Source organism: Crocodylus porosus, unplaced genomic scaffold (genome assembly GCF_001723895.1).
Source record: "Crocodylus porosus isolate Cpor-Errol unplaced genomic scaffold, CroPor_comp1, whole genome shotgun sequence".
NCBI lineage: Eukaryota > Metazoa > Chordata > Crocodylia > Crocodylidae > Crocodylus > Crocodylus porosus.
This window is the reverse complement of record NW_017728909.1, coordinates 35,983,431-36,005,933: the sequence shown is the minus strand read 5'-3', so window position 1 is coordinate 36,005,933 and position 22,503 is coordinate 35,983,431. Positions and strand designations below refer to the sequence as shown.

Genomic DNA, 22,503 nt, shown 5'->3' with positions numbered 1-22,503 from the left:
ATCAGGCAGCCGCACCTAGCCTCCGGGTTAGAGAGCAAGGGCTTGATTTGGGAACCTCGTGAACCAACAGACCTCCTTTAGTTTATGACTCTGTGAAACAATACAAGTTTTAAATTGAACAGGTCTGAGCCTGTGCTTAATTCAGTCCTATATAATTCGGCATCGAGCTCCCACAAAAAACAAAGGTCTCCTTTTAAAACGTTAACTGGATCCTTCTATAACAGAGAGGCATGGACTAAAAGGGCAAGCATAACTGTCCGCAGATTGATTTGCACCTGCAAAAAAGTCAAGTCAGGCAGGTTTTCAAACCTGCTTTACAGAAAAATTTCAGGGAGTCCCAACCGGCCCTAATAAACGCCCCTCCCCACTATGCCTAGGTTTGACTGCTGAGTGTTCAACCTGGACCCAAAGTCTTAAATTGCTGAAGTATGGTCTCAAGACCCACTATCAGATCTTCATAATCAGGCATCCAGATATAGGTGCACCACAATGTTTTTCGTCCTATAGGTGGACTTAACACTAGAGTGTCATGCTAAAGACCCATGGGATTGTCAAAAAACAAAACATAGGATCTCATACAGGTAATGGTGCAGAAAAACTTCAGCTCCTGTCAGAGATGATATCTCATAATGAATGTAGAAATGCTCAGTCTGAAGGTAGAGAAAAAAAAATAAGCCAGTGCCCAATTCCCAGCACAGAATTATGGTAGCCAGTGTTACTACCTTGAACTGCTACTTACAGATAAGGAAGCTGAGCTCTCAGGTCCAAAATCAGTTGGCATTCTCCTTTTCTTTTTAGGATTTGCAAAGGCTATTGTAAACGCCTTACACCTTATGCTGCGGAGGAGCTTTCTTTAATCACCCCCACAAAGTGTGAAGGCTTGCCGATGCAGTAAGAGCTTGTGAGAAGGAACCTTGAAAAGGGACTGGAAAGGTAAAAGGATTCAAGCTGAACTGGATCAAGTAATCCAAAATGGTGCCTAGGACCCACTGATCCAAAGCAACATGACTCCCTAGGCATGCCTGCAACAGGCAAAGCACTTCTGGAAAAGTGGAGAGATGAGACCATAAGAACTAGAATCCAAGGAAGAAAGAAGTTTTTAATCTGTCCCATCACTGCATAGATCACAAGACACTCATTTGTAGAAATACTGCATCTTCTTTGGTAGCCCAAGTTGTCTATATAGTTAGCTGGCTGAGCAGATGGTCTCTGGATGATGCTCATGTTCATTTCAGGACTGGCATGGCAGCAGAGTTCCTCTACAGCTGTTAGTGGTTGGCAAAGCTTTCTTTCAGTGCTGAAAACATTTCTCCTTTAAACTGGAGGTCCTCCTCTCAGTGTTCTGGATCTCACGGGGAAAGCCAGAGTCCCAGAGCCAGGGGGCAAGATGCTGCATGCACTCCAGCCAAGTACATTTTGTAAAGAGATCCTGGCAAGGCTGCAAAGCCCTCTTAGAGTCCAGTGTTATTTTGTCCATGAAGTACTGCCACTTCATGCTACATTAAGTTATACCAGGCCAGAAAAGTTGGCCAGTTGGCCAAACAGAAAGCCTGAAGATTTGCCACTGAGTATGGATTTATTCAGTAGGAAGTTCATCCTTGTCTTTCACATGTGCTCTTATATAGTTTCACTTTCTCAACAGCAACCACCACAACTAGGCAAGTGTTTGGGCTAGATTTCAGCACCCCTAGATGGCTCTTGATAATATTTACTGACATTTCTAGTGGTAGGAACTGAAGAAGCTGGAGTTTATTACTTTGGCCAACTGTATTCATTGTGCGAGACTGTTTCGCTCTGTATAGATTGGTGGAGAATATCCAGCACTTTAAAGGTAGGCTGCCTGACTCTCCGCCACAGGAATCTGAAGACCTCATAGGGTCCTGAAAGTAATAGATAAATCAGCTATCCACATGGAACTAGAAACAGTTATTTCATCAACTCCTTCCACAAAGGTACTTTTCATGTGTCTGGTCTTCCCCTAATCTGGGAAAGGACTGAAAGAAAATTTACCCATGTTTCACACCACACTTGCATTACATTCACTTCCACAAAACAGAAAACATTTCCAGAAGTATACACTGAGAAAGAAACAGACTCCTCTACCATATAGAAAATAATTTAAATAGACGATTATTTCAAATACTCTGTTTCAAATTTTTAGTAAAAACAGATTTTTTTCTGAATAAACCAAATGCTCATTACTTCCATGCCTGTTGCATGTCTCCACATATTAATATTTTAGAAAAGCAGCAGATCTTCCCATGTATCAAATGCTATTTCTCACACAGAAAACTTGAGATTTTCATTTTGCAGAGCAAACTGAACAAACGCATACAAACCCTTACTTAAGGATACACTTAAAGACCACTGAAAAAAAATTTCCATCTACATTCTCTAGACACGCTATAGAGGTAGTAGTCTATATTGTAAAAAGAAGACAGGCCTTTTGCATAAAGCAAAAACTTAAAAGATTATTAAGGGGAATTAGTGTCCGATGAGTGTGGATCTTTAAGAAAGGATTTTTAGTCAGGCTTTTTTATGGCTGTCACCTATTTGGTTTCAAAAGGAAGGAATATCCCAAGCAAGGGAAAGTAGTGTAAACGCCATACCTCCTATTTCACCTATTCACCTGAGAATTAATAATAATGGTTCTAGAAATCCTCCCCACTCCTGTGATTTTCAAAGGTCCTCCAAAAAAATCCTACCTTCCTAAACACAAGCTAAAAGCCCAGGTAAAATGTCCTGCCCCCTTCCACAATGTGGGGGGTGGGATCTTTAGAGAAAAAAAAAAAAAAAAGTTTACTCACCAGTATTGCTGGAGGGGGATCAAGCCCTGATACTTTTACAAGTATCGTATCATATTTGTCAAAATTAATTCCTGTTTGATAATGTGCAAAGATGGCTTCTTCATCATCTGGTGGAGGTGGAGGCATGTAAGTCACCTTTGGCCCTTCAAAATACAAGAAAAAATAATGGGTCTGTCATATCAATAACTAAGTGAACTACTAGATGACAGTTTGAATATGCTGTACATTCTACAATTCTGCAGAATCTTATTTTTGTGCAAGTGGCAAACAATTCACATATGAAATAATTTACAAAATGGGAATAGTTTGAAGCATGCTATACTGAAGTCTCATAATAGTAAGACTTAAGTTTACTGTCCTTTTTATTATAAAATTTACTCGTACCTTATCCACGTTTTTTTTTTAAATGTTGTAACCTTGATTTGCAAATGACCAAAAAAGGTTTTTTGTGAAATTCTTCTAACATGCTTAATATTTGTTCACTCTCGCACAAAAAAAGTTTTTTTTCCAGTCATTACTAAATTAACTTCAATTCTATTGTAGGATGAAAAATTAGAAGTTAAATTGTTCACCTTTGGAATCTTCACAAGAGAAAGCTTACTTGCAACTGAATGCAAGCTTACACTGTAGGGCTACCAGATGGACAGCCCCAATTCAGTTTTCCCTTAAAAGCTTGAACTAGCCTCATATTAAGCCTAATATCCAATCTAAATTTCCCCTGCTACAATTTAAGACCAAATCACTCTAACCTGGCTACAGAGGATACCATATTCACATAAATACAAGACTACCCTGATTATAAAATGGCCTCCCAATAACTAGATCCCGTACGTGAAAATTTTATAAATTTGCTATCATTTTCCATGTATATAATCTAATTATTGTAGGTTTGTCTTGAATTTGTTCCCCTTCCACCTCTGCTACAGTGGGGGAAATAAATCTGGGAGGGTCAGGTGGCACCCCCTTACCCTCCGCCCTCTTTCCCAGCTTCTTCCCCCTGTAGCTCCTGGCCCACCTCCTTCTGTCAGATGCTGCTCTCTGTGAGCACATGGAAGTGAAGAGAAAAACTGAAGACACTGATAGACAAGTTGACGCACTGTCTTTTAAACTACTGCAAGGTTTAGCACAGATACTCCACACACACACACTTCTAAGCAGCACTTCTGTACCTCTTTCTATAGAATGCATATTATGCATGATATGAGCCCAAAACCAAAAGCCTCAGGATTTCATAGAAGTTTAACAGAAGACAATGTATTTAATATGGTTTCCTTGTATGCAAATGTAAGACTAGGAGATTTCCCCCCACCATGCTTACTGGCAACGCCCTCCCCCAGCCCTGCAACAAAAAAACCCAAAAAAACCAACACCACCACAAACACCCTAGTGTTATATTCAAGAAAATACAGTACTTTGCCACCAACCTTCACTCTCCACCCCCCAACCCACTCAGTCCCAGTCCTTATAGCCTTTACTCATGTTTCATGAACTGCTGGACTCTTTCCTATCCAAGTCTTTCTTGAAAAGTGGGGTCCAAAACTAGACACCACCCCAGGCCTCCCCAGTGTCAAAAAGTAAGAGAATCATTTCCCTCAACTTGCAAGTGACAGGTTTGTTACTAAAGCATAGTACATTATTGGTCTTTTCCCCAGTGCAGGCAGGAGCACCTGCTCCTCCTACAGACACTTCCTGGCCCAGCCCTGACTGCTCCTGCTGAAAACAGAAGCATGCAGGATTGTTCTACCTGGTGGCAGCCTGGAGATTTATCTGTGCGATGCCCATGTTCCTCCAGGCTGCTGCATCACCACCACTGCCATCAGGTAGAACTGCCCTGCACACCTGTTCCCAGGAAGAGAATGCAGGACTTGACCAGGAAGTAGCGCAGCAAGAGAAGGCCCTCTAGCTTCCGTTCAGTTTAATCAAATAAACCTAATGCAAGCAGGAGCTCCTGCTTTTCCCACAGACCCTTCCCCAGTCAGGATCTGTGCAAGGCACATGGAGCAGTTTCACCTGTTTATTGTGGTCCCAGCATCATGGCACTCTTGAAAAGATCTTGTAGCACCCTCAGTGGCATAGCATGATGCCCAGTTGAGGACTGTCCACTGATTTATCCAGTACAGATTTCCTCCCAATAAAGTAAGCTGGCCTCTCTGCCTTTTTCAAATCCCTTCCATGACTGACTTCTGCAAAACTTATTTTCTTGTTCTATCCTTTAAGTCTTTGCATAGTACTACTCAGACCTATGTCTCATCCTGTTACTGCACATATTCCCCCCTCACCTCCTGGCTGGGATGATCCAGTTGGGGATGATCCTGCTTTGACCTCCTGAGGTCCCTTTGAACCCTAATTTTTTCTATTCTATGAACGGCAGTTGCCAGGGAGCTGAGCCAAGCCTACTGCCAGCCCTGCACACTGGATGAAACCTGCAGCCCAACCTAGTGCACCAGTTCTGTGGCTCTGCACTAGCTCTGGAGCCACATGCCAGGTCATAGCCTATGCATAACTCTGAAGCCATGTGCCAGGGCCAACCCAGCACACCAGCCCAGGGCCAGCATGAAGTCCCAGACTCAATATACTCGGTCCCATCCAGCATGTGGTTTCAAAGCCAGTGCACCAGATCTAGATGTGGTGTGCTGAGTCCAACAACAAATCAACTCTGCACACTGAGCCATTCTGGTGTGTGGCTGAAAAGGCAAGTTCCACATAGATCCGGACATTTGATAGGTGAGGGCATGGCAGAAGACAGATCTGTAAGCCACAATGAGCCTTTGAGAAGCACAATATAAAACACACCAAGTCTTTTTCATAAATTACTTTCAATGGCCTATTTGTGGATTGTTGATTCAAGATGTTATGCAGGTAGACATGGTCCATCTTGAAGAACACCTGATCTGTACATATACTACATGCATAGTACTGAGCATTTCTGCTCAGATTAAAGAATAAACCAACTAGAATTAGTTAGGCAAGCATGCTTTATAATTAGTGCTACATACATGTACATGCTCACCTTGATTATCACCACTTTCCATTACACCTGACTTCCAAGTACCTTTAAGAAAAAGGAAATTATTTATTAATAAAGCAGAAAAAAAAAGAAACAAACAAACAAACCCACTTCCTTGCTAAGCTAACTTACAATAAAGCAACTTACTTCTTCCAGAACCTGCAATTACTTCTTCATTGCCTCCTCTGTAATCACCTGTTAAAAGATTTTCATAATTGCTCTTTTTTAATTAGACAAGATGCACTGGAAATACTCATTTAAAATCACCCTTTTCACAAATTAAAGTCACAAAAAAACCACATGGGGCAGCACAGAGGAGAATGCCTAACTATTGGCAGAGTGAAAGGAACAAAATACAAAGTAAGGAAGGGGTTTAGGCAAGTAGAGTGAATTAAACTATGGGAGACATGGAAGACAAGGACTACAAATTTATGTTTATTATGCTAAAAAGCAGGGGGGGAGATAGTGGGTGACATGATCAAAGAAATGGGCATGGACAAAGATTTTGGAAGTACCGTTTGGACTAGACCAAAGGAGGAAAGAATAAAAAGTGATCAGCTAGAAAAACAGGAGCTTGTAACACCACATTTACTTGAATAGATGGACCCCCCCAATGACTAGATTCTATATATAAAAAACCCAAAAAACATAAATGTTATAATTTTCCAGATACAGAATCTAATTATTGTAGATGGGCCTTGAATTCATCCAACTCCCACTGCTACAGCAGAGAAAAGAAATCGGGGGGGGGTTCAAGCGAGTCCCATTGCTCTCTGCCTCTCCACAACTTTTTCCCCTGGGAGCCCCTTCCCCTTCTCCTGCTGCCACACCCTGCCCTCCATGAGCACACAAAAGTGAGAAACAAAATTTGAAAACAATAACCCTGAAATTAAGCGTGGCTGTAGCAAATTTTCCCATAAACTTAGTTCATCCAGAACTGACATGTTACTTTTTTCTTTTTTTTTTTTAAACTACTGCAAGTTTTACCACAGGTACTCTGTAAACACACTTTCGAAGCAGCACTTTGGAACCTACCATATTTACCCAAATGAAACATAACCCTGAATGTAAAATGACCCCCTAATACTTAGATTCTACACATGGAAACATTTTTCCATGTATGGAATCTAATTATTGAAGGATCATCTTAAATTCAGCTGGGCCAGATCTGTGCCACTGCTGCTAGAGGCCCAGGCTGCAGCCGGGCTCTGCACCCCAGGTTACAGCAGGGATGGAGCCTGTTGGCCAGGAACAAAAGTAAGGAGTGTGCAGAGGAGAAGGAAATGTGGAAAAACAGGACTGGGGGCTGCAAGGAAGGAGCAGTAGGGTGTACACGAGGCAGTGGGGGCACATTGGTGCTGACTTGGACTGTATTCAATGGGCACTATCATGTGTCTAATTCAGATGGGCTGCACTAAGCTATCTTTGTGGTTGAGCTTACTTGCCCAATGTAGGCCATGTCTTTTAGTCATGATCAGCGTTGGCTGCATCTTAAGACAAGGGAGTTTCTTCCCCCATGACATTTGCTGGGGGAAGAGGAGGGCACTCATTTTGTATTCAAGTAAATATAGCAGTTTGTTATTCAGCCTTCATCTTACTTCTACTTTGGCAGTCTGGACATTATAACTCGTCTGACTGACCAAATCCCGCTATCGCCACTACTATTTCTGTTAGACATGGAACCTCTGGCCACGGCAGTAAGGAAAGATTCCCAGACAAGACTGCACAGATTAGAACGCAACACAGTCGACATTCTCTGCATAGAGAATGTGCTGCCCCCCCCCCCTTTTTTTTTAAAAACAGAATACTCTTCCCTTCTTAAAAGCAATAGTATTCTAGATGCTTAGTCATCTGTCACTGGATACAACACTAAATATGCAATAATATTTAATAATTGTAATTACATTGGCAATTAATTATGTAACAATATATTGATAATTATTAACACGGTGTACATGTTAGGTGCTGTTATTTCTGAAAAGATTAAGCTGGAATGGGGATAAACAACTTGATAATTTTAAACAAATTAAAAAATTACTATGAAAGATCTGGGTATCAACCTTAGGGAAAAGAAAGAGGACCTTTTTAATGCTAATTGTTGGTTTAAAACATAACAAAATCCCACAAAGAACAGGTGGTGATGGAGAGTTTTGGGGTCACCAGAATAGCTGCCATTAAAATGAATGTACTCCCAAAACTTCTTGCCATTGCAACATTTAACTTATGTGTAGCAGAGTGCACTTCAAAGTCTTAGCAAGCTGTTCTCACAGACTTCATTTGGAATCATCATGAAGATGAACACCTCAGTATTATACAGGCCTTCTAAGATGGGAGGTCTTGCAGGCTCCATCACGTCTCTGAACTAAGTTTTGTGCCAACATGCTATTATAAACTGCTACATGAAACTTTGTTCAATGCTATGGATTGATACAGAACAGGAGTGTCCAACCTTTTTGAACATGGGGCCAGATCACGAACTTTTTATCACCCAGTGGGCCAGTGAGCCATATTCAAAGACCTCACAGAAAGTGGTATCACATCAGGAAGTGATGTCACATGACCCTTGACACCAATGAAGGTCTCAAGAATATATGAAAGGGTCACGAGCAAACTTTAAAAGTGGGTTCTCCTTTAAAGGAGAAAAACAAACTGTGGCTTTTCTCTTGTGGGCTGGCAGAGTTCTAGCCTGCAAGGGGCTACTTGGGGCCCCCCCATGCCTCACACCGGGGCACTAGGGCCTGGAGGTAGGAACAGTGAGGGACGCTGGGTTGGGACTGTGAAAGCCAGGGGCCCCCCACACATACACAGGTGCCGGAAGCTCACAGGCACCAGCCCAGCCCCAGGGGAGGCGCCATCTTCCTGGCCTGACCCCGGCCATGGCCTGGCCCTACCTGCGGCACCCCAGCTGGGCAGGACGTGGCAGAGGCAGACAACAAGGGTGAGCCCAGCCGCTGCGCCACCTCCACAGGTCTGCATCACCGTGCCACACTGGGCTGGAGCTGGAGCTCTGCCCAAGCCCACCCCACGCGGCCAATGCCAACAGCCTGGTGGGAGGAGGCACCTGCCTGCACCACTCCGCCTCCACCAGCAACCCAGGGCCGGGTGGCCAAGCTGGGCTGCCTCTCACCTGCGGGCAGGGAATGGCAAGTTGCTCAGGCCAGGAAGCGGTGGCTTCCCCACATGGTGCTGGGGACAGGAGGCAGCAAGCCGGGTCTGCACTCCTCTTCCCACATGCACCGCGTTGGCAACGTCAAGCTGATGCGGTGCATGTGGGAACCCTGTCCCTTCCCCAGCCCTTCAGCAGCTATTAGGAAGCCGTGACCATGTTTACTTTCGTTTCCCGTCATAGCACCGCAGGCCACAGAAAACGCCTCGGTGGGCCACATGTTCTATATCAGGCTTGTTCAACAAGACTGGCTTGAAAAAACAGGATCTCCTATAAATATACTGAGAGAGAGGAATTCAGGCCGAAAAAGCCTTAAAAACTACCCCTTGATCCATACTTCAAGATTCCTAGATCAACATGCAAAGTTGCTTTCTCCTTGGCCTTTCCTATTAAATCACTTTTGCTTCTTTTCTTAACAAAGAATTCCTACCTAAAACGCATCAAACATGCAGCTCCGTTTGGGTCAGGACACGTATTATTCTATTAGGCTAACAAACATGATAACATCTTCACTCATCTGTAGAATTTTTCATTTAAGGAAGCTGAAAAGCACTTTAAATCTTAAACCCCTCTAAGTAGGTATTATGTCCACTTACAAAGAGGGAAATTGAGACACTCAATGATCAAAAAATTAATCATTTTTTCCAAATTGTCATAGTGCATTAATACCAGAACTACAAATATATTGCAGCCACACTTCTGTACTGCCCTTCCTTTCTTAGGGAAAGAACTTTTACCTATACACAAATACAAGTAAATACAATATATGCGATTCAAAATTCTGACCTCTGACTCCAAATCCTCTGTGTTCTTGATCACCTGAAGAAGGAAAAAAAGTCAAAATGTTACTTTGAAAGAAGCCTACTAATTTCACTTGTGGCACACACTCTACAGGTTTGCCATCCCTGTGAAATCTTATAGCTGCTATGACTATGTATCAGAGAGAAGGATGTCAAGAGGATTTTAAAAATAGACAAAAATTATCTTAATCCCTTGTCTGTTATGTATTGAGAAACATTAATTTTCAAATTACTGCATTATGCACTCTAAAATAAATTACTGTATGAAGTTTTACTGCTTGAAAAGGAGAAAAAGTAGGCTAAAACAATTAGCTATTCACAAATTGTCTTCAGGCCTTCCTGACTGCAGAAGCTTCTATGACATAATTAGTCTTTTTGGCCTCTCAGTTAAGGAGGATGCAAAAAAGCAAATTGTTAACTAGTAATGTATTCATCCTACAAAAACCCAGTTCACCCCGGGAAAGGTTCCTCAGGATTTAAGCTTACTTTAATCTCCAACATCAAAATATAACCAAAGACCTACGTAATGCTAGGAGTATTATGAACACTACCATGTCTCCTGCTGAGACTGGCCGACAGTACAGTGCTCATCTTAAAATTCCTACTGAACTGAGCCTGTCCCTATCCTATATTAAAAATTAGTTTTATTATTAAAAAACAGGAACATTCAAACTCAGTGAGCATCTCCAAAAAATCTTTTTCTACAAATTCTATACACAACTTCATGTTTCAGGGGTGTTGGTTGCAGCCATACTGGCCTAAGGATATAAAACACCAACAGTCTCTTCCTATGCCTAAGAGCTTACAAAGAACAATTTTCTATTTAGTTGGTCTAATAAAAGATATCATATTTACCCAAATAACCTTGTCTGCCTATACTCAGCTTCAGTACATTATTGATGACTTCCATTAAATGCCCTTTCAACACAACCATAGAAAGACAATCTACTTCTAATATCCACTACAGCTAGTTCTCTCATTCAGTTACTCTACAAGACTTCCATTTTATATAAGCCTTCCCAAATACCACGAGTCATCCAGAATTCAAACAATAAAGAACACTTCAAGGAAAAAGGATAGGGAGTTGTGTCACTATTTAGGATATTTTACTGCTATTGCCAATTAAAAAGTACAGGCTATGGCACTTAAAAGTTATGCACTGCCTGCTTTTAAAAAAAACAGCAAAAACATACACAAAATAGGTTAAAGAAATACACACTGTTATAGATCAAAATCAGACATCAACCAGACAATAAAAATTTACCTATAATGTTCAAAAAGATGTATGGAAATTTCAACTGGCAGAAAAGGATTATGAACTGGAGGTCTCATATTACCATTATGAAACATTCCTCTGGGGTTTGAGTTCTGATTATTTCCTAAAAATACTAAAATCCATTCGTTTTTAATGCTTAAGACTCATTGAAGGATAAGCATAAACTAATGGTTATCTGAACAGAGTAGGATCAGATATCATTTGTTATATTTTTGCATAATCTCAACCAGTAATACACACACAGTATTTAAAGGCCTATTACTCAAGACTGGAAAATAATGGAGATGCAAACAGTGGGAGAAAAAACAAACAAACATATAAATAACTGGAAATGGTTTCCAAATATTCTTTGTAACAATCACAAGATCACAGCTACAAGAAAGCAGATAACTAGGTTGTTTGTTTTTATTTCAAAAAGCAAAGAGGATTAGTGAAAATATCAATAAAACTAAAAACCATGGCTAGAAGAAAACTTTTGAAATATATTCTTGGGAAGCTGGAAAACAAAAATCAGGGAAATCTGCCAGAGACAGGACAGAGACCAAGACAGTACTAAATGAGCCTCGCTGAAAAAAAATATGAAACTAACGGGTTTAAAAAAAGGGAAAAGTATGTTCAGTCCGTACTCTCATTATATGAATTCTCAATCATCTACAAGAAACCAGCAGACTGGCAGGAAAACAAGTTACATGACAAATAAAGGCCACCTTCTAAAATTGGAATTGGGGACTTGCAACTTCTTGTATATTATGTCTGTTTTGCTGTGCCATTAACTTCATTCTGTGACTGTGAAAAATCTGGAGAAGAAATTTTTATCACAGAAGCCTAAACAGAAAAGGGCAGTGAGCCTAGAAGTGGCTAACAAAAGTAGGGGTGAAAGGAATCTTGAAATGGTCACAATTTGCCTGCCCTAGGAAACATCAAGATGCATATCGAGACTTTTTAGGAGCAAGTTTTCAGTGATGGAAACTTCAAAACATGCTCATATAATGTATTCTGGTACGTCACTACCCTATAGTTAGAAGGAAAAAAAATCCAATGCCTAACCCAAATCTCTATTCCTGCAATTTAAGCCTATTACTTCTTGTCCTATCCTCAGAGACAGGAAGAACAGTAACATTACTCGAAGACTTCCATCTCACCAGTCGTCTATTTTCTAGGCCAGAAAGCTCTCCAAAACAAATTCTAAGGATCTGAAAAAGGTCCCGTCCTCTAGACCTCTAATCCTTTTCACTGCTCTTCTTCTGGACTCCAACTGGTCCATATCATCCCTGGAAATGGTGCCCAAAATAATTTTTAAAAACCCTCAATACATCAGCTGATATCCTAGCAGAAGCTGATTACAATTAAAGGATTTTTTCATGTCTTATATGCAAGATGGTGTTTGGTTTTCCCCTCGTAACATTATGACTTCATTGATTTGCTTTGAGATGCAGTATAACCCCATGATCCTTTTCTGCACAATAGCTGCCACACATTCCCAATTTAAAATTTGTCCAGTAAATTTTTCCTGCACAAAATGTAGTACGCTGTACTTGCCCTTTGACTGTATTCATTTCAAGCCATTTCTCCAATTCTCCAACCCTTCCCAGCTTGATAGCATCTACAAATTTATTAAATTTTTTTAAACTTCCTGCAGGAAGCATCTTGAACGACCATCCAAAAAAATCAATCAATCATCAAGAAAAGGGAAGTTGTTTCTGTTTAAATTAGTTTTGCAATGCTGTGGTTCACTGCCTGTTTACTGAACCATAAGGAGGGGTGACAGGAGGGAAACTTACCGTTGAGGGAAGACAGTTTTCAGAACTCATGTCCTGATGTTAATTAGGGAGAAAGTTCTAAAGGGAAAAATGGAAAGACCATCTCTCTCCCCTACATCTCCCTTCTTCCTACCGTCTTCTGGCAGTGCTTTTTATACCACAGTATGTAACAAAAGCATCTTATTCAAAGCATGAACTACTCAACCCCAAAATGATGATTAGAAGTGCACCAATACATCTGTCTGATATTGGACTGGTATACTGGTATAAAGAAAACCAGCTGTATTGGATATTGGCCCAATGCGGCCGATAAATGCCCATGCTGTGCGCACCTGCAGCACTTAGGCACTAAGGAGCAAAGTTCATAGATGTTAGGGTCAGAAGGGACCTCAACAAAATCGAGTCCAACCCCCTGCACAGGTATGAAAGAGCGCTGGGTTCAGATGACCCCAGCCAGATGCCCATCTAACCTCCTCTTGAAGACCCCTAGGGTAGGGGAGAGCACCACCTCCCTTGGGAGCCCATTCCAGATTTTGGCCACCTCAACTGTGAAGAAGTTCCTCCTACTGTCCAGTCTAAGTCTGCTCTCTGCTAGCTTATGGCCATTATTTCTTGTGACCCCCAGGGGCATCTTGGTGAGTACAGCCTCACCAATTCCCTTCTGTGCCCCCATGATGAATTTGTAGGCAGCCACAAGGTCACTTCTCAACCTTCTCTTGCAGAGGCTGAAGAGGTCCAGGTGCCTTAGTCTCTCCTCATAGGGCTTGGCCTGCAAGCCCTTAACCATACAAGTGGCCCTTCTCTGGACCCTCTGCAGGTTATCCACATCCCTCTTGAAGTGTGGCACCCAAAACTGCACGCAGTACTCCAGCTGCAGTCTGACCAGCGCCCAACAGAGGGGAAGTATCACCTCCTTGGTTCTGTTTGTCATGCATCTGCTGATGCATGATAAAGTGCAGTTAGCTTTTCTGATGACTGTCACGCTGATGACTCACGTTCATCTTGGAGTCCACTAGGACTCCAAGATCCCTTTCCACTTCCATGCTACCAAGCAGGTCATTTCCTAGGCAGTAGGTGTGCTGGACGTTTTTCCTCCCTAGGTGCAGCACTTTGCATTTCTCCTTGTTAAATTGCATTCTATTGTTTTCTGCCCATTTGTCAAACCTGCCCAGGTCTGCCTGTAGTTGTTCCCTGCCCTCCAGTGTGTCCACTTCTCCCCACAGTTTTGTATCATTCACAAACTTGGATAGGGTACACTTCACTCCCTCGTCCAAGTCACTGATGAAGACATTGAAGAGTATCGGTCCAAGGACCGAGCCCTGTGGGACCTCACTACCTTCCAGGTCGATACCGACCCATCCGCTACCACTCTCTGGGTACAATCCTCTAGCCAATTTGCCACCCACCGGACTGTGTAATCATCCAAGCCACAGCCTCTTAACTTGTTCACCAGTATGAGGTGGGATACCGTATCGAAGGCCTTCCTGAAGTCTAAGTAAACAATATCAACCCCTACTCCTGTGTCAAGGTGTTTTGTAACCTGGTCATAAAAAGAGACTAGATTAGTCAGGCATGATCTACCCACTATGAAATCACGCTGGTTTCCCCTCAGCATAATTTTTCCTGCTGGGCTCTCACATATATGAGCCTTAATAATCTTTTCAAAGACTCTGCCAAGGATGGAGGTGAGACTGACTGGCCTATAGTTGCCTGGATCCTCCTTCCTCCTCTTCTTGAAAATAGGGACCACACTGGCCCTTTTCCAGTACTCTGGGACCTGTCCTGTGCACCACGAGTGCTCAAATATTCTTGCCAGTGGCTGTCCAATTATATTGGCCAGTACCTTCAGTACCCTCGGATGGAGCTCATCCAGGCCTGCCGACATAAAACACATCCAGTCCTTCCAAGTGACTCTGCAACATCTCAGGGTCAACGCTTGGTAGTCTGGTGCCCAGCTGTTGCCTCTCTACCATGTGAGACTTGTCTTGCCCCTCTTTTAGGGGGACTGAGACAAAGAACTCATTAAGCAGTTCAGCCTTGTCCTTCCCGTCTGTCACCAATTGCTTTTGCCCATTCAGTAGTGGTCCTATTCCACCCTGGGCCATGGAGAGCTGCCTCCAGCTGGTAAGTCTGGTGTGGTGGAAGGGAAGGGGCGTGGTAGGGGCAGATCAGCACCACCCCCCGCCATGGTGAGGGAGGGGGCAGCAGCAGCAGGCACTGCCCAGGCAGGGTTGTGGGGGCTGAAGCTGCAGCTGGGGGTGGGGGGGCTGGAGGAGGGGAAGAGGCAGCTCCCACCACTGCTTGCACCCCAGGAGGGCACCGGGGGGGGGAGAGGCAAGGAAGGAGGCATTGCCCTCTGGATAAGAGTGGGGCAGGGCAGGGCAGGGCAGGCTGCAGCCAGGGATCTTTTTGGCAGAAGCTGGGCTCAGAGCAGGCGCTGACAGCACTTCCCGGCTTGTGGGTAGAGGTGGGGTGTTGAGCAGGAGCTGCACTGCGCAGCTGGTGGCAGCGCTGGGAGCAGAGTAGCAGTGACATTTGGGTGGATGCAGCATCCTCCCAGAGCCGCTGGCGCCCACTCCAAGCCCAGGGCCCACTGAGAAGAGGCCTACACAGCCCCGGCTGTGGGTCACTCAACCCCACACATCTGAGAGGCTCATGCCCCTCTGCCCTCCTGGGGTGCAAGCAGCAGCAGGAGCCAACCCCCTCTCTCCCTCCTCCCCCCCTCCAGCCCCATGGTTCTGCCTGCCCCGCCCTGGCATTACCTGCTCCCTCCCTCACCATGAGGACTGCTGATCTACCCCTCCCCCAGCCCCTTCTCTCCCCGCTCCCACCACACCAGACTTACCAGTTGGAGGCAGCTGTATTGGAAATCTGATCAGTATTGGCTAGTATGCCTCCTTAAATATCAGTATCAGTCCCAAAAATCTCTAAGTGTACACCCCTAATGAAGATATCAACCTCCAATCCACTGGAATTCCTATCCTTCAGTTGGAAGGGCACAGCTGCTGCAGTTTATGATGTGCCCTTGAAAATACAGCACCACTGATTTTGTATTTTTTTCAAACACATGTACTCAAGCAGAGGCAATAAATACAGAGAAAAGTGGCATTCAGCAGGAAATGCTAGGTTCATACAGTAACACTGTGAAATTTAATTGAAGTAATTTTAGTATCTGGACAAGACAGGTACTCTGCTCCCCAAATGCTTATATTTTAATGATGAATCACTGTCTTTTAAGCTAATCCACTGGAACTGGCGAACTAGCGGGGACCACCTACACATTCAGCACTACTTGTGTGAAAGCTACTGTCAAGTTTAATAAAATGGCTGGTTAAACCAAACTGGCAGAACGAGCTATTCCGTATGAAAAACAGGAACTGATACAGCTACAAGACAAGCTAGGAATAGGCCGTACTGAAATAGAGGCCAAAAACAAAAAACCATGTCAGCTACCAATCCGTAGCTCGCTGTGCTGCATCCTGCAAAAAGCCTAAAGTAGAAGGCAGTGCCAAAACAACAGTCTAGCTCAGTGGCTCTCAACATTTTTAAACTTGAGGCACACGTTAATATGATTGACACCCCCACCACCGTCAGAAAATGCCAGCTCTTTGTTCTGACTACAGAAAAATAGAGCAATTCTTCTTTAGCAAAGAACTCAGAAAGACTACAACAGGACAGAATGGTTTTGACACTATGGATTCCTGTTCAAAACTTCTGGTTTTATATCGCAATTCATGCTTGCATGCTTAACAGTACTAACACAAATTATTTCAAGGTACTCCAAAGTGCCATGGCACCCTGCCTGAGAATCGCATATTTAACACACAACTTTCACTGTATTTTGACACTTCTATTAGACTGTGTATTTAACCTTTTCTTAAGAAGCAGAAAACCCTTTCAAAGATCAATTCTAAGACTTCCAGTTTAAAGTGCAGCATTTAAAAGAAAGGAACATAAGGCAACTCCACAGATACAAGATACCCATTCCTGGCTGTGCATGGCACACTCTTGCAGCTGAGAGCCAGGTCAGCTGATGGGGCTCCCAGCCACAGGGGCAGACCCTGCTACACATGCAAGTTAAAGCTAGGCAGCAAACAGCTATAAAGTAAACAGACATTTTCAAGGTCTAACTTTATAGCTGGTTGGACCACCTTTTAATGATATGATAGGTACTTTGCATGGGTAGCTGGTCTCAATTAACTGCAATATCATGTAGAGGGGGGGCCTTTGTGTTAGCTTATCTTCCAGCTTGAGCACAGAAGAAATGTAAGTAAATACAGCTGTAGAACAAAGAAGGTTTAGTGTTTTGAAGCGAAAAAAGGAATTAATCCATTAGGTTAGAAACAAGTTGGTTGCAAACACCACACATTAAAATATCTGCAAAACTTTAATATAAATAAACATCACCTGTAGGGCCTCCCAACATTCCCCTCCTAAGGCCAACATGCGGTCCTCTTTCTCGTTGCTCATTTTCATTATCTACAGTAATATGTACAACATTATTAGAAAAGTATTTATTAAAAATAAAATATTCAGCCCTGAATTAGAAATTCCTATTCCTTACGAACTACAAAAAGCAGCAGCCTCACAGGTTTAAATTTTAGGAAAAACATGCATTAAATTTAAAATCCCCCATTTTATAAGTAAAACTTGTTCATTTACTTTGCTTGCATGCTTTTGCACAGCTCAAACACCTGTTCATAACTTGAACCTTTATTACATTTTTAAAATCACTTGGGAAACTCCACCACAACAAAAATTGTATTTTAAATTCAGTTACTGCTAAGTGCCAGAAGTTCAACATTATCAAGCTTACACTGACTTGGACCAAATCCTCCACGGCCACCTCTGAAATCCCCTCGAGCACCTATAATACAGCATAATGGCAACTGTAAAATCTGAACAGACTTCACTGCTTATCAGTTGCACTGTTTGCACATGCACATCTTTATGCTTTCTACAAAGAGTAAAGAAACATCATCAACCAATATTATTAAAATGAGACACAAGCACAGTCAAGTGACTTATTTAAACAGGTTTGAAGTAAAGAATTGAAAATGCTACCCCCTCCTCAGTAATGCTTCCAGTGCACATTGAAGATATGGAAAGAAGAAATTAAAACCTTGGAGTGATTTTCTCTCTCTCCACGCTATTCAGATACAAACCCCAACCTTTAAAACTATGAATTCTGGGAAAGATAACAATGTGGTTAAATCAGAACACCGAGTCAAAAAGTCAGTTTTCTTTACTCACATCCACTGGTGTGAAACTAGAGAAAACCCAGCAGCCTGGGTACAGGGCCAAAACAGAAAAAAAGTGAAAACTATTCTCATTCTACATCAACTCCTATGTACCTGGTCTTTCATTTTTTTATTACCTTTTTTAAGCACATGGAACAGAGTCACACAGTCAAAGAGAAGGGAAGAAATACTCACCATATTAAATAAAAAATGTGTTGTTTTACTCTGGACCTAGAATGTGCTCCCAATACATTTACAAGGAGTTTCAGGTCACCACTCATGTAACCATAAAGAAGAAAATAATATTCTTTATTGCTCCAAAATATTATAAATATTTATTTTTTGTACGACTCTGAATGTTATCTTGTAAAACTGGTTTTTCAACGGTTATTCATGATTTTTAATTTTTCTGTTTTATCAAAACAAAGGACACTAAGTCAATGATGACATTATGGGGTGGATTTTCAAATGTACAAGAGGCATCTAATCATCCAATTCCAAATGAAAGCCAATGAAAATTCCCCTGGCCTGAAAGTCTCTCCCTTAAAATATTACTGCCAATTTGCTTGTGCCCGTACCTCCTCTTCTTGAAAATCCTCTGCTTCTGGAGTGGGCATCTTCAGTACGTTCTTCTGAAAAAAAAAAAAAACGCATTCAAGTGAAAGTTTAAGAAATTAAAGATCTCAGAACCATGTCTAATTTTGCAAAGACCGAGTCTCAACTTTAACAGATTTTCCTGTCCCTTCTCAACCCAATCTAACAGTGAAAAACTTTATCAGCTATCAATACAATATTTTCTCATATGTGGCACGCCCATAAATTAAATACATACCTTATCTTTCTTCATTCTGCTTTTTAAAAAAAGATTTGTCCAAAGTTATGACTGCACAGGGCAGGGACAGAGCCTAATCTTCAACTGACTCACCCTCCCTTTCAACTGAAGTTGAATCGCTAGCTGCTGAAGACAAATGAGCCATTATGTCAATTGACTCCCTTACCTTCCTGAACAACACCAGCACAGCTCCTGCATTGTGAGGTAGGAATCAGGGAGCAGGGTGCTTCTAACCCCAGGTGGAAAATCAACTTCCTCACTTACTACATGCACCCCAATTTTGAGGGGCTGATTTTTGAGTGTGTGGGCTGTATGTAGGAAAATAGTAGTAGTAACCTTATTTTCCAATACACTTATTTACCATTGCATAGGAATCAACTGCCAATCACCTGAGTCCACAATTAATATCACATTATCAAGAGGAACACATACCTTGTGCAAACTATATTTAAACTATTGCACACAGCATCTCAAATGCCAATGAATGTTTTATTTATATATTTTACAAATTAGCAAAGTGGTGGGATGGACTGAGATTAGGTGTGAGGGGTGTAATCACTCTTCCAAAATAAAATGCTTGAATAATATTACTTTAGAAAACCTCACTGAAGCAACCTATATCAAGAAATAGATCAAATTACTCAGCCTATTAAATCACTTTTAGAGATGGAACAATTAAATATCTTAAAGATTAAAAGACATTGATTCTTCTTCAAACAAATAGTTTAAATTAGCTACCCTATCATATTACAGTTACATTTGGGTTTAAAATATTCTGGAATACAGATTTAATCTTGGCTTAAAAAATTAGCTTCGATTTCATCTATAATTACTTGGGGGGGTTCGCTCCTTATGCAGGAATAAGAAAGGGCAGCAAGACGGAATGTTATAATTGGACCTTTTAGGAGGTCCAATTCTCTTTTTAGAACTCATTTCTTTCTTCTCATGAAAGATATGGGCTGCACTTGTCTTCAAAGAGTTTCCACCTGCCTTTCAGTTTGTTAGGAAGTCTCACCATTTCAAACCCTACTTCATTTTAGTAAAAAAAATGAATGTAACACTACCATCTTTCCACTATTAGCTGGAAAAGTCATTAAAATACCAAAGAGAAAGAAAGAATATGTAATGAGTTCCCCATCCTAATCCTTGTCCTTCCCACGCAGGGCTAGGGCACTTCACAGCAAGGGAAGGACAGAAGTATTAACTGCCACTGCTTTTCCCCTACCCCCTGCCACCTAATTTTCTGATCTGTGGGGAGCTCCACAGGCCAGAAGCCATGGCTCCACGGTACAGATTTGGATCACGGGCTGGGTGTTGACCATCCCTAATACAAGAGGTTTGCTCTAAGAACCACAAGGACAGGACAAATTCTTGCCCTGTTCCATCTATTGTGGGTTAGGAAGAAACAGAAAGGTAGTTATGTTCTTGAACAACACTTCATAATATTCTGACCCATGAAAGGAGAATAGTAGAAAGAACAAGAGAAAGTTGCTGCTGTATTCAAGACAAGATGGACAGCAATAGATGAAAGCCTCTAAAGACACTGCTAAAGAAAGAGCTGCCACAAATGTTAAAAGGGACATGGTTAATGCAAGCTACTTAATTATTCATAGGAATAGCTCAAGTGCCTGGAAGAAAATTCAGAAATCAGAAAGTGAATAGACTTACCTTGCTAAATAATGTGTTACTGTTACAGCAGAAAATTATTCTGTATTAATTCAAAAGAGGGTAGATACACTATAACTGCCTACACTATAAGGACTGAGTTACAATCTTTCCCAGGCAGATTTAAGAGTTAGACACATTTTACATTTTGTTAATAAGCATTACCTTAATTTCACCTTAATTTTTTCTTTCAAGAAGAATGAAAACATGATTCTGCCAGAAGGTTATAAACTTATTCCAGTGAAGAATAGGGACTTTTCTCAAAGTTTACTACTCACCTACAGGTCTTAGAGAAGACTATATTAATCTTTCCATAATACCAGTTTAAGATGTAGGCATAAATAGCATTTATTGTAAACAAAAGGACATCTTAAGCAAAGAGGGAATGGTTAAATACTGTCTATGCACAAGTTTCTTAAATGCTTTAGGAGGGAATAATAATACAATTTCTCATTAGAATTACAATCTACACTGTATAAGACTTAACTACTGGCCCTGCAAAATACTCAGCATCTGATATTTATGTCTCTCACTAACAGACAAAATCTAAACCCACCTGCCAGGACACTTTAAAAGAAATGTGACTTACCACTTATCTTATGCCAAAGCACATCTCTACAAAACATTTGCCAAGAAGAGGCTAGATACCAAACTTGCATGTCTCAAATAGAGTTGTTTCTTTCTTCAAGTTTATTTTCTAGTGTAATTGGAGGTAACAAAAGCAAGCTACATCGGAAGGACCACCACACTGATTTCCACAAATACACACTCACAAATTTCGTAAGTCAAAGGAAATTATTATAAAGTAGTCCAATTAGCTGGATAGCACAAGCCACAGAGCATTGCCTGGTATCGGAAACATCTAATACAAATCCAGTACAAATAATATTAGCCAATACCTGATGTTTCAAGTAACACAGAACACATTACCCTCCCACATCCCTAATCAACTATGCCATGTTATAGTACTGGTACAAGACTGAAGGAGAAAAATAAGAATGAAAAAAATATTCTGAAGCATGCTGTATTGTTTCTACTGCTCTACCGTGAAAAATGTTATTGATGCAAACCTTGCAGCATCTTTAAACACTATTTATTTTAGAAATAGCCACTGTTGGAAGAAAAGTCTTACAGGAATAGTAGAGATGAACTGGCAGACTAATCAACTGAAGTAGATGAAGTAGGAAACAAACTGTAGTTATTTCAACTAAAGGTGGATCCCAGTCAAGTACACCATATCTCAAGGTTTGAAAAATTAAGATAAGGGGCATCTTGTTATGCAGAGATGCTACTGTAATTGCAAGTTTTCAGAAACTTGCCAAGATGGATGCGTTGGGAATGACCTAAACAGGACTCTAGCCACAAGAAATGAGAGGTCAGCTCTTCTAATGGGGCAGGATACTGACTTTCAGTCTGGAATAGTTCCTTTACTTTTGTCACTGATCTAAGGAAAAAACCCTATCAAGATTTGTAAACATATCCTTCTCCTTCCAGGTAATGTTAAATCCCTAAAAACCTAAATGGGGTCTCACAGCAAATAATTACAAGGCTGAGCTGATGAAAACCCTGAACACTCATCGACACCCTGCAAAAGGGAAGCTATCAATACCACTACGTCTTACGCAGAATTTCAGAATCAACAAAACACCCAAGGGGAAGGTATCTATTAAAATGGAGTACCCAAATATAAATGGGAGAATTTAAGAGATTTAAAAGAGCTTGTGCAAATATCTGCTGATAAAAAAAAGCAAGCTTAATATCAACATCTAATCTCAGAACTAACATCAAGCCATTTTAGGTCTACATTAACAATGATCACTTGTATTAAAATACGGAAGAACATGTTTCTTAATTTAATAAAGCCGACACCTTGCAAAGTAGTTCCAAAATGAATATCCAAGACAGGAAAAATTCAGCAGTAAGCACTAATGACATCGCAGATACTAAAAA

The 22,503-nt window shown here is 41.4% G+C and overlaps 1 protein-coding gene across 8 annotated transcripts in view; it reads right to left on the bottom strand.

The window, feature by feature from the left end:
• Positions 1–22,503, bottom strand: part of DDX4 (DEAD-box helicase 4) — an 88,484-nt gene that overhangs the window by 23,065 nt on the left and 42,916 nt on the right. For 5 of the 8 annotated variants that reach the window (XM_019532078.1, XM_019532081.1, XM_019532077.1 and 2 more), the window contains 8 exons: positions 18,635–18,688; positions 17,633–17,683; positions 17,224–17,295; positions 11,118–11,159; positions 9,767–9,799; positions 5,962–6,009; positions 5,818–5,859; positions 2,808–2,950 (listed from right to left, as the gene is read on the bottom strand). In XM_019532078.1, the coding sequence (XP_019387623.1) occupies positions 2,808–2,950; positions 5,818–5,859; positions 5,962–6,009; positions 9,767–9,799; positions 11,118–11,159; positions 17,224–17,295; positions 17,633–17,683; positions 18,635–18,688 (485 nt within the window). The remainder of the gene's footprint in view (positions 1–2,807; positions 2,951–5,817; positions 5,860–5,961; positions 6,010–9,766; positions 9,800–11,117; positions 11,160–17,223; positions 17,296–17,632; positions 17,684–18,634; positions 18,689–22,503) is intronic. The other 3 variants (XM_019532079.1, XM_019532082.1, XM_019532083.1) reach the window with 3 other exon arrangements.